Raw genomic sequence first — 16,373 nt, 5'->3', positions numbered from 1 at the left:
TCCCCAGATAAGGGCTGCAATCCTATACATATTGCTCTGGGGACAAGCCCTATTGAACATAATTGGACTTACTTCTGAGTAGGCATGCAAAGAATAATATATCCCCAGCTTAAATCTTCCTAGTTCACCTTGATCCCGTCTCCCCATTGGCTTCCAATCTCACAGCCTCTTATGAGACTTGGTGCGCCAATCCCAAAAGGCAATGTCCAAGTCCTGCAGCAAGCCTCAGGACACTTTGCCACCCCACTCTCTCCAGACACCCTCAACCCACCAGTGAAGCTGGAAGATGAGGAAGTTACACTGTGGCCCAGCCCCAGTGGCTCACAGAGTGGCACTACTCCACGGACCACACTTTGAGAAGCACTGGTGTAGGGCACCATCTCACATCCTCTAAGATAACTCATGGATATGAAAACCATATGAGTTTTCCTATCATATGATCAAAAGCCATGTGGAAGATTCAGAACTCACAGAACAATAAGTGAAAATGCACTTGCTTTATTCTGTGAGAAAAGATAAGGAAATCCATGTGGGATTTGCATCCATTGTGCAGTTATTCCATGGGAAACATTCATTTCCACATGGGCTATTGCACTTTTGTTCTGGGCCTTAGTGTGAAATGCGACTTCTTTGACAAGTTGGCTATTTCCAGAACTAAAAACAAGTGCCAGGCCTGAGAGCTGAGGGCTGGGTGGGAAAAATGCAATGTTTACTTGAAGAGATCATATATCACATGGTTTCTGAAGAAGATGTGGAGAAAGAGAACAATAATAGATTCCAAGAAGAATTGTGTTTGCCTCACACACTGGCTGAACTTTTAAAAATGTGCTCATGTGACATTACTTCCACAAAGTCTTTTTGTTTTTGTGGCTTGCACTCTACATAGCTGCTTAAGCCCTCTCCGTGTGATGTCCATTTGAAGCAAAACAGCAGCTGTCCATTAGAGGAAAGATTCCAATATTCCAGAGATCTTGGGCCTTTGCATTCCATCCTTAGAGCAAAAGTACTCAGACTCACTGGTAATAGCAGGGGCAGGGACAAGAGCTGCTGAAGAGGAGAGAAGACAGTCCAAGGGGAACTATGCTTAATTGTTGCATCAGAGCAGCTGGGAACAAGGCTGGTTTCTTTTTTTTAATTAAGTATTCTATTTATTTATTACAGATACGAGCAGCAACTGTTACCCTGCACATGCCTGATCTTGTCTGATCTTGGAAGCTAAGCAGGGTCAGACCTGGTTAGTACTTGGATGGGAGACCGCTTGGGAATACCAGGTGCTGTAGGCTTATACCATAGTCTTTCAAGACTGAAGGTTGCCAACCATTACAGATACGGTTGAGGAAAATGGGTTAGACTTTGGGCAGGTACTACACAGGTTACACATAAGGATATGGCCCTAGATTGCAACATGCATTATTCAAAAAAAGAAAAAGAAAAAGAAAAGCAATCGGAACAAGCCTGGTTTCATCAGCAGATAGACCAAGGTGTTGGCTAGTATGGCACTTTGTATCTCCAAGTCTGCTTAAAAAAAGTGCGTGACAACCTAATAATGGATGTTATGCATCGCATCTCATTTGCTCCTGAATGGGAAGAGGGAAAGGGTGGTAGGGATGATGATGATCGCAATGTCAGAATGAAGAAAGTCTAATCAGGACTGAACTGGCCACAAAACTAGTCTGAAGATAGCTGAGGATGGACTGTGAATTCTCAAAGATCCTAAGATTTGATGTGAGGGAAATATGCTATTTTATTGTTTCACCTCAGGCACCAGAATGCAGTTTAAGACTGACCACCATGAAGGTTGACCTGAAGCCCTCACAGAAGAAAATGCAGAACTCTCTGAGGAGCAGGCACATTTAACCACACGGCACTGAGGGTGCCCCTTTGTGAGCACTCAAAAGCTTGTCAGGGAGTGAAGGCCAGGTTTTAGAGCACTAGACATCTAATTCACTCAGATTTTGCTGCAGCCATTGGACCTTTCTTGTTAATCCCAAGAATCTTTACAAGCCAGGTACAGAATAATCCTAGCTCCAGGCTAGAATTATTATCACCAGTACTGCATGTTCAGGGATTGACCTGACCACATGAATCCTCAGGTACATGGCCAACTACTGATGCCATCCCATGTGGGATACAATCCTATCCAGAGTTGTGGACTTCATGGTGGGTGGGTGCTGTTGATAGGTTGGGGAAGAGGAAATCTTGGCTTTACAATATATGAGCTGTTTTCTTTGCTGAATGACCGATAGAGGGCAGCAGGAGTATTGCTTTTGGAGCAGTGCAGCTGGTACAGTACCTTGTTAATGGCCACAGAGAGAGAATAAATACCAGAACGGTAACTGATTCTGGAAGGAGCTGAGCAGTTCTGTGCAGAAGTACAGTGCAAAACTCTTGTGCTTATTACCTGCTATTTGTTAACAATCTCCCCTGCATTTCTGGTTTCTTCTGGTCAAGAGAAAACCAGAGAGAAACCACTGTTCTAAGCAACTATTTTTTGCAAGTACTACTCCAGAGATAGCTGCTGTGTGGGAGACGTGGTGGCTCTCCACACAGCCATTCTTACAACAAAGGAGATACTTCCGTATTAGCTACTGTGACTGCTGCCTCCTGGTTTTTCTTCAACTCTGCCTTCTCTTTTGTCAGTCTGCAACTCTTTTGAAGGACAAGGTCTAGGCTGTCATATGGCTGTACCTTTCTGCCTCCCTGACCACCACAACTTCTGGTAGTGTTGGGCAGGCAGTACAGTGTTGAATGGTCCCTGCAGCAGTGGTTCATACACATGTAGTGCAAGGCCGCCACCTGCCACCAGTGGCATTCATACCAGTGATTGAAAAGGGTTAGTCTATAATACATTGAGTGACACTCCCCTCATTCAGTGATTCTGCATTGTGGTCTTGGTACCCGGAGTGTATTAATCTTGAGACCCAAAGGCAAGAATCAAAACAAAGGAGCCCTAATTTAGGGCCTGGCTCATTTGCACATGCAGCAGAATGCTCCCCATAAGTCAAAAACCTTTCTCCCTGGTGTACTATTTGTCTATTTGCAGGGATTTCTGTTTATGTGGGGGAGATTTCAAAAATGATTATTTCCCCACCCATGTCTGAAGTGGTACTTTCCATTCTGCCACCTCATTTTCCATTTCAATTGCATGGACAGACTCCATCTCATCGTCCATTTTTTTTTGTTGGGCAATGTTACCAGTGAAGATGTTTCCCAGGCACCTACCTGGAACAAGCCACCTCATGTAGCTGTGGGTTCTCCTCCTCTTGAGGCAGAGGCTGGATGAACACCTGTCAGTTGCCTGTATTGAGCAGAGGGCTGGACTAGATGCCTTCTAACTATCATTCTATGATTCTACCTTAATTGGAGCGCATGCTGTTTGTGAGGTGCATATTCAAAATGCTTTAACAAATGTATATTTCGTGTCACGTCTCATTTTAGCAGAGGTTAACAAATGTTGTCAGCACTTAATGAATTTCAGTTCTCAGCATGACTCCCCATAAGCTGCATTAATGGAGCCCAAATCTTACTCTCACATTATTCACAGAGCAGCAATAGTATCTTGAAAGAGGATTCAGACTCTTTTCCCTGCCAACCAGAGCCAAAGGATTTATTCTTTAAGGAAGCCTGGTAAGTTTATGACTCACAATAGGATGTGACACTGACATTTCTTTGTATGATACTGGCATTAACATCTGCAATCGGGGAAAAAAATCAATTATTTCATTTGAGCTGATGGTGTAGGAAATACTCTAAAGTCAGGGATGAGAACTTGAGTCAAGTGGCTCAAGTCTGAGTCGAGAAAATGCGTGTTTTTTGCTGGCTTGTGTAGAGTCATGCATGTCAAAAACTCAGGGAAACACTCAAGTCCAGGGCTCCTGACTGGAGAGTTGCCATGATTTTGGACTACTTGAGTCACCCACAAACTGCTAGGGGTTGCACCACCTCTGTCTCGCCTGAAAAACCTCTTGCGTTGATCTGGAAGCCTGGCTGGGAGGAGGAGGAAGCCCCTGTCTTTGAATGACGCAATGAGATTCTTGGAGGGAGTTCTGAGTAGAGCTGCAGAGGAGGTGTGGGTGGGTCATAAGCTAGCCTCCCAGTTGCTGCGGGCAAGCAATGCATCTGCCTGTGGCCACTTCTGCCCCTCGCTTGATCATTCACGCTCCCCCTATGCCCTCCCTCCCTCCCTCCCTGTAGGTCCACCTGTGCCTGTGATGTGAAGGTGGGTGGGTTTCGTTGTGGCTGGTGTGGGATCGTACAGAGGGAACCAATTGGCGTATTCTGTACTGCTGCCTTACAAATTGGATTGGCAAGGACAGCAGGGGAATGTTTAAAGGAAACTCCAAAACACACACAGCCTGGTAGCAGCCCTGTTTTTTTCCATGGAGTCTCACCTGGCTTTTTAAAGGAGAAAGACTAGAGAATTAAGTCTTTTCAAGTTGGGAAACCACTCTGGGCGACTTGGAAAGTCTGCCTCTTATTTTCGAGTCAAGTTGCAGATGGTGGAGACTTGCAACTGGACTCGATTCAAGCTGCGCTGGACTAACCAATATCTAAGTCTCCATTAGCGAAAGCCTCATCTAATGTAAAATGACCTCTCTGTGTTAAAGCAAATTACTTACATGAAGGAAGGATCCAGACTTAATTCATGCTGTGCTCTACAGGCCCACCACTGTAGGAAGTCAATAAATGAAGTCTGACTAATATCCTCATTTTCTTAATAGTTTGTTTTACTGCAAGTTTAAAGGGGAACTCATAACTTGGCCTACTCTGCAACTTAATAAGGTTGACTTTTATTGTATATTTGTGTAAATGACATAATGTGCAGTCTAGTTTTAAAGACTACTTAGCTGTGCACAGAGCAATGTTGTGTCACAATCTCCCCAGCTGTGTCTGAAGACAGGGACAGTTTCTTCCAAATCTTTTCGGTTAAAATTGGCTTGTTTTTGAATCGTGTTGATGAGGTCTTCATTCCAAATGAAGCAACCGATCAGAATCAGAGTGAACCTTTTGATGAGACTGCACGTTCTCCCCTTGGAACACATATTCTCAGCAATTTTATTGAATGAGACAGCGTACCTTTCAAAAGGCTAATGTAGACCTGCACTTTGCTTATTCCTTTAACTCCTGTTCTTCCCTGCTGGTAAGTACCTTCAGAGTTAGGAATGTAATGGGCTGGGGCTTATCTAACTATACATTTACATTGATTTAACAGTCATTCCCTGAGAACTTTGATTTTGTGAAAGAAGGGTTGTTCTTGGAAAAGTTCCCAACAGGGAATCTGAGCAGAGGTTTCAGCAAACTACAAGGAACCCATGGATCTTTGGTGAAATCTGTGGACTGGTTTAGCACTGATAAGTTTATACTATGAATATGCCAAAAGGGAGCTGTGTTTTTTAAAGGACAACATTAACTTGATGCTGAAGCAACATACTGGAGTTACTATATTATTATTCATAATTTCCTTCTTCTGTCTGAAGAGAGGCCTTCCTGAGATGCCAAGTCTCTCCCCTCCACTCAAAAAAGAAAAGAAAAGTGAATGTTCCTTTCCTTGTTTGGAACTCTATAGAGTGGAAGATATAATAGCCAATTTCAAGGACCTTCAAGGACCACAGTTTACACAGAAAAAGGGTAGGACATTATCTGTGGCTCCTGAGGGCAGAAATAGAAATGGTTGCAACTACTGTACAAGGAAGTAGATTTAGCCTACACAGGAAGAATAATGTCCAAACAGTAAGAACTCTCTAACACTGGAATAGTCTGCCTTGTGAGTAGTGCACTCTCTCGCATTGAAGGTGTTCAATCAGAGGCTGGATGGTCACCTGCCAGGACTCCTGTAGGAGTTAGTCTGCACTGAACAGGGAGTTGGTCTAGATGATCTCTAAGGGTATTTCCATCTCTGACATTCTATGATTCAATACATTAGCCTTTTTTGTAGAGATCCCCTTTCTTGCCAGTTCTTTTCTCCTGAACAAGGTGCCAGGGTCAGAATTCAACACCTGCACAGTGGTATTTTTCACTCCCTGCATGCGGCTACAAAGTGTGTGGAGGCCCTGCAGCCCCCAATTGAATGAAGCAGGCTGGCATGAGTCATCGTGGCCTCCAGAGATGAGACATTTTTCCTGTTCAACTCATCCTTGTTGAATTTGCGTCATCAGCTCTACCTGATTGCACTGCAGAGCCAAGTCATGACGCCAGCACAAGGGTGCTCTCAGCTCAAGCTGCTGTCAGACACTCTGCATTGTGCTGCATTCTGAATGTTTAGGACTCGCTTTCAGAATCCATGCTGCTCTTGCTCCAGTCACCATCATTTTCTTTGCTAAATGAAAGACTATGGCTTCAGAATGCCAATTGTCAGTGATATATAAGCTCTGCACTGAGCAGCCCACTCCCCCTGTGCAAGAATGAGTTGCCTACTGAAGCATAAATTACAGCTGTGTGTTGAGACTAAATGCTCTTTCTCTAGCTCCAGTGGTAGTACTTCTCAAGGATGTCTGTCATCCCAGGGCCACAAAGTGCTCCAAACTCCAGTGGCTCCTAAAGTCTGCTGCACTGCTTCTAAACATAAATGCACTGAGTGAAGTGCTTATCTAGTTGCAATAAGAGCACCTTACAAACATGGACAACTCCTGATATTTCTTCTGCTAGGGAGAGATTCTTCAAGGTTTGAAACCATTTGGGGACCTCATCCAGCTTTGAATCCCTGCCTTAGTTCTCTTTGGCATGTAGTCCACTATGTGGGGGCAGTCCCCAGCTTTTGTGAAATCTCATGTTCAGGAGGCAGGGATCTGGTGAACAGGGTAGGGTCAGGAATTGGTATTCGATTGTTATTCATATTATTGGTATTTGATAGTCTGTCTGTCATCCTCCTTTGATAAACTTGCCTTTCCCTATCAAGGTTGATGAGAGAAGCAGAGCTCTGGGCCAGGATCATCTAGCTGCACAAGCCCAGGTATGTCTACTCAGAAGTAAGTCCCCTTTGGTTCAATGGGACTTACTACTAGGTAAGTGCATATAGGATTGCAGCCTAAGAATTTAAACAAAATATAACAGTCCACTTCAATTGGGCCTTCTCTTTGGGCCAATACACACCAGACTCCTCACTCAGGGAACATTTGCATGGCAAAGAAACATGGTATTGGCCTACCTACTGGGCTCCTTGGTTCCAGAGCAGTATGGGATTACACCTTCTCCATTTGTCATGTGGCATGAGAAACATAAAACAAAATTTTGCCCCTTGGAGTCATGAAGATGCTTAGGGTCCTGAAAAGATGTCAACAAGAAGTGCAGCGCTTTTGTCCGCTTCCTTCATCATCTTCTGAGTCTGACTGTGCTGTGTCCTCCTAGCTGTAGTCTGAAGGACCTATTGTCACGCTGCTGAGGGGAGATTAATGACACAGGACTGATTTTTATTAAACACAGAAACAAACGCGACTGAGGAGTCAACGCTGCATTACAAAAAATACTCTTTATATCAAATAGACTTTCTATTTTGTTCCCTAAGGAAGGGAAAGCAAAGGATGTGGAGGGGATGAAGTACTGGGCAGTAGCAAGGCATTGGTTTTCCCCATACCCACACAGGCAAAGCAGAGGAGCGGAAGTGAGACAGGAGTGATGGGAGGCATGAAACAATGCCTTCTACATGTCCTTCGGCACTGTTGTTTGTGATTTGTTTTGCACTTCTTTCTTCTTAACTTCTGTCCAGATGTCTGACAGATCTTGGATAAATTGCTGGATCTGAGAGCAAAGAACATCAGATCAGTACAAGCTAGAACTGAGGGCTACTATTCTTCTTGTTTATTATTTAGAATATTCATACACCATTTCTTGGCAAAAATAACTCACAATGCAGTTTACATAGCAAAATAAACAAAAATATGTTTCCCTGTACCAAAGGAGCTCACACTCTTAAACAGAGAGACGCCAGCTTCTGGAAGGAATGCTATGCTAGGGTGAATAGGGACAGGTGCCCTCTCTCAGTTAAATGTAGTAGAGCCACTACTTAAAATGTGTCTCTTTGCACAGATAATCAGGACTGCTCAGCTGGAGAATGCAAAAGTATTTTGTGGGGGTAGGCAGCAATGACCACAATACATGAGAAAGGAAGATGCAACAGTAGCATCTTATCTAATGTCACATGTTTCATTTTAGAGAGATTCTATACTAGATAAATGCAAGCTAGACTTCCAAATGTAACCCTCTGTGGCTTCTTATATGATGGGCCGCTACCAGATGTTGGGGACAAACAAGGGAGGACTAAGGCCTTTGTGCCCTGTATATCAGTTTCCCAGAGACAACTTGTGGTTTCTGGAAAAAGAATGTTGACTGGATAGATCTCAGCTTACCTGGTAGATCTTCAGTTTGACTTCTGTGGTCACTCAAAGTCAAACTGTAGCAATTAGAGTGTTATTAGTCTTGATGAGCTTAGTTTGTTTTGTTTTTTTGTTAATAGCAGTCAGTTCAGGACAATGGAGGGGTAGGGGTTTTTTGTTTTTTTTTAACTTTACCCTTCCACATAGTCCTGAGCCATGGGGAGCCTTAATCCACCTACTATTTACCCTCAGAAAAAGTGTGCACCATTTACATCAATGACAAGCTTTCCTGGATGAAACAACAGCCAGATCAGCCCCCCCATATATTGGAACTACAGCAGACTTCCTCCCCCTCTCCTGTCCCAATTCATTGGGAGCTCAAGTCCAGCTGTTATTATGAACCACCAGGGTTAACATTTTAAACATCAGGTGTAATCGCTCTCAATCCCTCACATCCAACATAATCTTTAATACCCTCCCTCTCCCCCAAATGGATCCTATGCCTTAGGAGGAAGGAGGTGCCTGGAGAGAGTGTTGTTCTGCAGTCAGCAGGCTGGGAATGCTGTTAGCCCCTGTCACCCAGGGGCTTACCCTGGGCAACAATCCCCAGCAGGGAAACAGGAGGACCAAAGGGGGCAAGTGGAAGGAAGGGGTATCCGGACACAGGGAACTCTCCAAGGACTGTCCTGGAAGGATAAGGAGCCAGCCCAAGAGGATGAGGCTCCTAAGTCTTTGCTGCAGTCAGCCCCCTCACCTGGGGCAGGGCAGAGGCCTCCTCAGAGACAGGACAGCCCAGGTGCAACTGCCCCTCCTAACAGAAAGGGTGGGACCTGCAGGGAGAGGACTGGAGATCTTACTAGCTCTGAACCCCAAGTGGGGCCAGGAAGAGGAGGGGCTCGGAGGAATGCCCAGGAGGATAAGAGGAGGGGAGACAGCCAAGGAGGGAGGAAGCACCTTTCTGAGCTCCATAAGGAAGGGGCTAGAGAGGGGGAAGGGAGGAAAGGAAAGCCTTGTCTCTAGTAGAGGAGAGGCAAACAAAGTGGGGAGACAGCCAGGGGCTGGCAGAGGTCCAAGACTGATTCCTTGAGGAAAGAGCTTCCCAAGGGCTTTGGGAGACCCCCAAGTACAGAGGACCCGAGGAGCACCTCTAAGCTGAACCTACAAACCGGGGAGAGCGAAAAGGAGAGGAGGGCACCAGTCCGACCCAGCCCTTTCCAAAGAGACTACATGGACGCCAGAACCTACCTGCAGAGAACCCCATGTGCCTGACAACTGTCCTGGTGAGGACTGCGGGAGAAAGGTCAGTGGGGCAACTGACCTTTTGATTCCAGGAAACTGGAGAGACTATAACTGAAACTGTACCTAGGGGGTACTGGGGTCTTGTGAGGGAACAGGACCCCTCCATGAATGTAAAAGCCGCAACTAAAGTAAAGAAGGTAAACAAACCCCTTTTTTTGACTCCCTGTTATTCGCTCCGACCAGGGAGAGACTGGGCGGGTCTAGACGTTACCACAGAACCAATACTCCGGGGATCTGCCCTCAGTATGGACGTCACAGCCCCTCAGCAAAATAGTGAGGGGAGAATGTGCTTCCCATACATACCATATCCAGTTGCCTGGGGGTGTCCTCCAGAGGCACAAGTAAAGCTTCCTTCATCTGCTTGCTCACACTCTGGAAGAGATTCAAGGTGGCCATCTTGATGGTGCCTAGCATTAAGGTTTTCTTTGCAGCAGTGTTCTGGATATGTGCCCAGCGTGACTCCTAGGAAGAGGGCCAAGGCCACAGAGAAAATATGAGAAGGCTTGTGATGAACCTGACTAGTATTGCTTTTGCTGTTCCATAGAGTTGAGACCATGAGGTCAGCTCTGTCTTGGACACTTTGAAATGGCTTGAACAAGAACTTTTGGATACTAGTTTCTTGGTCTCTTGTAAGGGTATGTCAGAAAGTGGATAGCAAAGTCTTTATCGTGGCCAAGTGACTAGGAAAACTGAATGGTGTGTCAGGTAAAAATCCCAAAGAAAGAATAGAGTAGGGTTGCCACCTTCATTCTTGACAAGCAATATGTCCCTTTAACTGTTGCATGTCATGCTACAGCTTCCCCCATCATTGCATCTTCAGACATAGAAAAACTGCATCAGATGTTTTCTGTCTGTTCTGCAACCTGAGCTGGAAAGCATTGAGTCAAAGGGGAGGTAGAGTAGAAAGTTACAGATGATCAAAATGCAGAAGATGAGCTTCTGGATAGATGGCCACAGACATGTCTGTTCTGTGAGGTCCTCAAGCCCTGAAATTGGCATGGCTCACATTTTGCTGAATATGGGTTTGATGTTCATGTATAAATTCCTTGAAAAAATCTGATTTCAAGGAAAAGAAGTCCACTGATAAGCAGAGCAATCCTATGCATATTTACACAGAAGTCAGTCCTACTGTGCTCAATGGCGTACACTTTCAGGTGAGTGGGCATGATATTGCAAGCTTATAGTGATGTATACATTTATGCTGACCCCAACACTGTGCCACTGCCAAATGGCTGTTACAGATGTCCTGTGGTTTATCACTCCAGCCACCTACTGGTTTAAATTCTCACTGAGCCAGGGTTTGTGTGTAGCCAGTAAAGGATCTGAGTCAGTGGCAACAACCTTTACACGGTGTTTATACCAGCCTGCTGGGACATGCAGTTGGTTCAGGAAGTGAAAAAGCTGGATCCCAGAGGTTCCATCAGAGAAAGTTCAAGCATGTTATCTCATCAAAGGGCTTTAGGTCAAAGATTCACATATGAGCACTCCTTGGAACAGGTGAAGCAGTACAGGTGAAGCCCTAACCCTTACCCAGACAATGACGTCACTACGAGCATGATCAAAGCGCAGCTGCAAGCGTGCCAGTTCATTGTTGTGCTGCAGGATCTCATCGTCTTTCTCCTCTTTGTAGCGGGCCAGGCGGACCTTGGCTTGCTCAATCAACTCCAATCCTTCCTGTGCCGACTGTACGAGATCCCAGTGCATCCCTACTAGCGTTCGATAGCGGCCGATGACTTCCCGAATTTCTTCAAACTGTAGGGGATGTCCTGAATTATTGCCCTGCACACTGAGATATTGAGCTCACCTACCTTGTAGTTAATATCAAAATATCTGAAATATAAAAATGTCATAATACCACATGGATCACATTTTCCCAGTCCCATATGAAGTCCCCTCACAAGAAGAAACAGAAGGCTGTCTTATAGTGCAGCCAACTTCCTGGTTTGGGAAAGCTGCATTCAAAGAGACAGATCTGGCTTTCCCCCTGCCATCATCAGGCAACAGTTATTTGACTTGCGTAGAACCATCTGTCAGCCCAATCCTAGCCACACTTTCCTGGGAGTAAGCCCCATTGACTCTAAGGGGACTTACTTCTAAGTAGACTTGCATAGGATTGGGCTGTGAGTCTACTACAGCTTGAACTCATGGATGCTGCAAATACTGGGACAAGTGGCAAGTATACAAGTATGCTAACACTGTTCTTGAAACCATGCAGATGATGCAATCTCAATTGTACCAAGGATTCTGTGATCATTGCAGGTCCCATGCTTTGGTGCATGACAGCAAAGCCAATGTTAAAATTGGCAACCAGGCAACCACACCAAGGTATCTGCCTTTTCAGTGATCCAGTGTTGCCCCCTGACCTACCTCTCTAATTTAGCACAAAAGCTGCCACTTGGATCTCTATTCTAAGACATTGCTTCCCTTCCCAGCAGCACAGCAGCACATACCTCTGAGACCTCAACCACTTTTCCCAGGTACTTGTTGAAGATGGAGTACTGCTGTAGCTTGTTGTAGAGCTTCTGATGCTGCTGCTTTAGGGCTGCCATCTCCAACTTGGCCTTGGCCAGCTCCTTCACTCGCTGTTTCTTCAGTTCTCTCTCTTTGTTGGCTTTCTTCAGGGCTCTGATCCGTTTCTGGTCATTCTCCTAAAGGCCCTCATGGTGAACCCCAGGCAACACATAAAACCATGACAAGTGACAAATGAGGTTACCTGGAGTGGTTGCTAGTTAGATTCCATGCCCACTCGCCTTCTCAAAGACCGAAGGATCTCCTTCATGAAAACCAATCCTGTGAAAGTGTGCTCTGGGTTTGGGTCTTTGATGGACTGATCAGGCTGGGTCTGGGGTTCATATTAGTATAAGGAAGCTGCTCCCTGAGTGCCTGGCTTGGCAGTCACTCAGCATTACTGCCCCTGAAGGCTCTTACTAACAGGCAGCTATTTCTCAGTCCTCCAGACTGCTCCTGAAGGTGGTGGTGCAAGGGTCAGTAGGGGCAGGACAGAGGAGTGGAGACCAACTACTACCTACTCCAGAGACAGAGACAGTGCCATAAGTAACCATACAGGCAAGCTCTCAATTCCATGTCTTCCTCTGAACCAGCTCTGAAATGCGCTCACTGTGGGTGTAGAACCTTGAATTTCAGCAATAATCCCTGTCATGGTCAATCTGATTGGGCTGCTGCGCACAGGCATCGCTAGGGGAGTGCGGGGGGGGTGGGCCGCACTGGGTGACGTGTCGGGGGGGGTGACGCGCCTTGGGGGTGACACGCTAACATCGCTGCATTAGGAGCTAGCCCATCATGCCATACACCGTTGGATGTGGACTGTCCAGCGGAGTGCAATGCAAAAAACAGAATTGAAATAGCTCCTTTCCTTCAAAAGTTATGGCCAAAAAACCGGAAAATGCATGGATCCCAATGGAAAGTGAGCCGTATTGCGTGTTTACTCGCGAGTAGGCATACTTGCCATCATTCTTTGGAAAGGACAGGCTGAGAGGAATCCAATGACACCAGAATGGTCCCAATCCAATGAATGTAGTCCCCAAAAACACAAAAGGGAGAAGGAGGTCCCTGCCTCCCTCCCAGCTGCAGTCTATTGAGCCCTATGGAAAGCGAAGCAGCCTCTCAGTTGCATTTACTCATGAGTAGGCAGATGTGCCTTGGCTGGTGGTCAGGCCGGGCAAAGGGGAATGTGAGGACACCAAGAGGGTCCTGATCCGATGGAGCTGGAGTGCAACAAATGCTCAAGAAGGCAGCCTCCCCCCCCTAAAAAGGACCAAGAAAAGAGGCTTCAACTGGTATGGGGAAAGTTTTCTATTTGCACTTGCAAAGCCAGGTGGGTCCTTATCTTGATGTGCTTGAAACAGAAGAACTTTAAACTGGGCACTGGGGAGGGCTGAAGATCTCACTAATTCTTTTGGGGGGGGTGTTATTTTAGGCGGACTACAGAGTAAAGCTCCATTGACCACTATGGGACTTACTTCATAGTAGACAAGCATAGGATTGGGCTCACAGGCTGCAATCCTACCCACACTTTCCTGAGAGTAAGCCCCATTGACCACAATAGGACTTACTTCAGAGTACCAGAGTACTTGGTGGAACAGGACTGGCTCCCCCTTATTTAATTATTTCTTTTATTTTAATTTATTTATAATTATTTATTTTAATTTGCTTGATGATATCAATTCTGTCCATGACATCACTTCCAATGGGTCCTGGACAGATTGTCATTCTAAAAAGTGGGTCCCAGTGCTAAAAGTTTGAGAACTGCTGCAATAAGGTGTTAGTAAGTTGACATGGGGTGTGTGTGTGAGAGACTCTACAAGTTTTCAAAATCACTCAAATCAGAGTTTGGAGGAATAATACCATCATGTTATAAGTCAATCAATGCATAATTTCATGCAGAATGCAATGAAACAAACCACATTGAAATATCTGTGTTCTAACAAAAGATACTGCTGAAAAACCAATGGGGGTGGGGCAATGGTACATCACCACACCCACCACCTGGAGCGTTGCCCCGCCCACTGCATGGGGTGACATGCAGACCTCCCACACCGGGTGATGCTAATCCTAGTGACGCCACTACTGCTGCATTGCCAGAATGCATTTTCATGTTTTATGGCTGTTGCAAATAACAATGCACACATAATGCAGACTTGCTGCTGCCACAAAAGACAAATGTCTGCTCCCATACATTGGTTGCTATCATGGGAGCCCTAGTCCAGGTACACCAGCATGGGAATGAGCCAAGGGTGGGAAGAATGGGAGGGGGAGGAACAGGATGGAGACCAGGGCAGGGAGGGGATGTGTCAAAGCTGGGACGGGCTGGTACCAGTGGCAGCAGCTCAACCATTATCCTATCCTGGCCTCAACCCACTTTCTAAGGTCCACTTGGACCTGCACCAGCAAAGTAGTAGGCTTTTCAGCTGCCATCTTGAAAAAAATTGTGCCATACTGTCAAAAAAGGTACATAATTTAATAACTGCTGATTTGATTATGTTGAACTGGCTTATTTTGTGACCCAGACATCAGAATAGGTACCCCTGTCTTCCCACCCTGGCAATACTACTGAATGAAGAGCAATTAGCCTGCGCATATCTGTATGCCTTCAGCTGGGCATAGCTTTTCTAATCAGTAAGGGCAACACTGGAGCGGGAGCCAAAGAGCTGCAAAGGACCAATACCTGTATGAACTGTTCAAACTTTCGGATATATGCTTTCAGCTGAACCTCCTTTGCACCAAGTTCCTCCCACCTGTTGTTCAGGGCTTCCATCCTTGTCTTGAATGCCTGAAGAGTTCGCAAGAGAAGTGACTGATTTCAATTGAATATTTTTTCCTTCTGTGAGGAGGGGGAAGACTGTATGTTCACTTTTGTTTTCTCTCAAGATTCAGCAAATATACCAGGATGGCCAATGAGACCAGTGCCCTGGCCAGATGGACAAGGAACCATTCCAGTTCTAATTCTAGTGGTAATGGAAGGAACACAGTTGTGTGTGATTAAGGGGCATTTAAAGGTGGAACTGGTCATCTGGGATATAGGAACAGGCCATCTCCTATAGCTTGAGGACCTCACCTCTTTTTGAGCCTCCATGGCTTGATGTACCAATTTGGCTTCTTTTTTCTTCTCCAGGAGCCGAATGGAAGGAGATGGAGACTGCTCCTCTGTTACTGGGAATTTCCTAATCAAAGAGGACAATCATTCTCCTATAAAGAGTGCAGAGATCCTACTAAATCCACTCATGTGGACTAGATTAAATTTTGTGCTGCTCACACACCTTCAGATGGAATGAGAAAGATGAGAGAAAGTATCTTGTAGCCCGTTCCATTTTTTTTTTTTTTAAAAGGTATCAGAAAGATAAATTCCCCATAGGCACCCTGGAGGCTTCCAGGGGCAAATGGCTGGCTACTGTTAGAATCAGGATGGTAGAGATGATGTGAACCCTTGATCTGACCCCACAGTGGTCTTCATAGGAAAAGTGGGGAAAAAAGGATTTGGAGGGGAAGAAGCTGAAAATAGGAGAACTGACATGGAAGATCAATGGACAGAATAAAGGGAATCCAGAATAAAGATCTTGCTGGCTTAAGAGGCAAAGAACAAGAGAGAAGGAGATATGGGAGCATTTAACTCACATCAGCAGTTTCAGTAACTTCTGTCCATATTGCATGCGGAAGTATTCGCTCAGGTCTTCTTCATCCATGGTCGTCATGATGCCTGTCCACCTGCTAGGCACCTCCTACACTTTTAACTCTAACAGTCCACACAGAGCTGAGGACCCTCTTTTCACCTTCTTGCTGCCTTGTCTACGTATTGTGAGGAAGCAAGTGTAAGCTGTCAGCGCCTGGTACAGTTGGGGCCGCAGAACCTTAAGATACAGAAATGGAAGATGCAAAAGGGTTGCTTAGCAACCATAGGGCTGTGCTGCTCTAACAGCCCAATCCCCACATAGCGATACAGTGGTGCCGGCACAGGCTACACTGCATCCCACATGGGATTTTGAGCTGCTGGAGCTTGGCCCATAAGATTGGGCCATAAGACTACCATCTGATACACTCTGTCCTGGAAGTAAATCCTATTGAGCACAATGGGACTTCTGAGTAGACATGCGTAGGCTTTCGATGTGGGAAGCTGAGGCCCTATGAGAAATTAACATTCCCTTCCCATCTGCTCGGTATCAGTAACAAATAAGCCCCTCCTATCTTCTTTCCTGCTATAGCCTCTACTTCCCCTTTGTTTTGTTGTGCAAAACGGAGAAACTCTGTGTA

At 45.7% G+C, this 16,373-nt stretch overlaps 1 protein-coding gene across 1 annotated transcript; it reads right to left on the bottom strand.

Annotated features, from left to right (window-relative positions):
* Positions 1-7,626: 7,626 nt before the first annotated feature.
* Positions 7,627-15,817, bottom strand: CCDC42 (coiled-coil domain containing 42). Its single transcript, XM_066617672.1, has 7 exons — positions 15,741-15,817; positions 15,184-15,289; positions 14,794-14,898; positions 12,059-12,256; positions 11,139-11,360; positions 9,912-10,070; positions 7,627-7,734 (listed from the first exon to the last, which is right to left on the bottom strand). The coding sequence occupies exons 1-7, from the start codon at positions 15,815-15,817 to the stop codon at positions 7,636-7,638; spliced, it is 966 nt and encodes a 321-aa protein (XP_066473769.1). The 3' UTR covers positions 7,627-7,635.
* Between the last annotated feature and the right edge of the window lie 556 nt (positions 15,818-16,373).

This window comes from Tiliqua scincoides, chromosome 2 (assembly GCF_035046505.1).
Source record: "Tiliqua scincoides isolate rTilSci1 chromosome 2, rTilSci1.hap2, whole genome shotgun sequence".
NCBI classification, from domain to species: domain Eukaryota; kingdom Metazoa; phylum Chordata; class Lepidosauria; order Squamata; family Scincidae; genus Tiliqua; species Tiliqua scincoides.
Note: the sequence above shows the minus strand (reverse complement) of the source record. Positions and strands in the feature narration are given on the sequence as shown.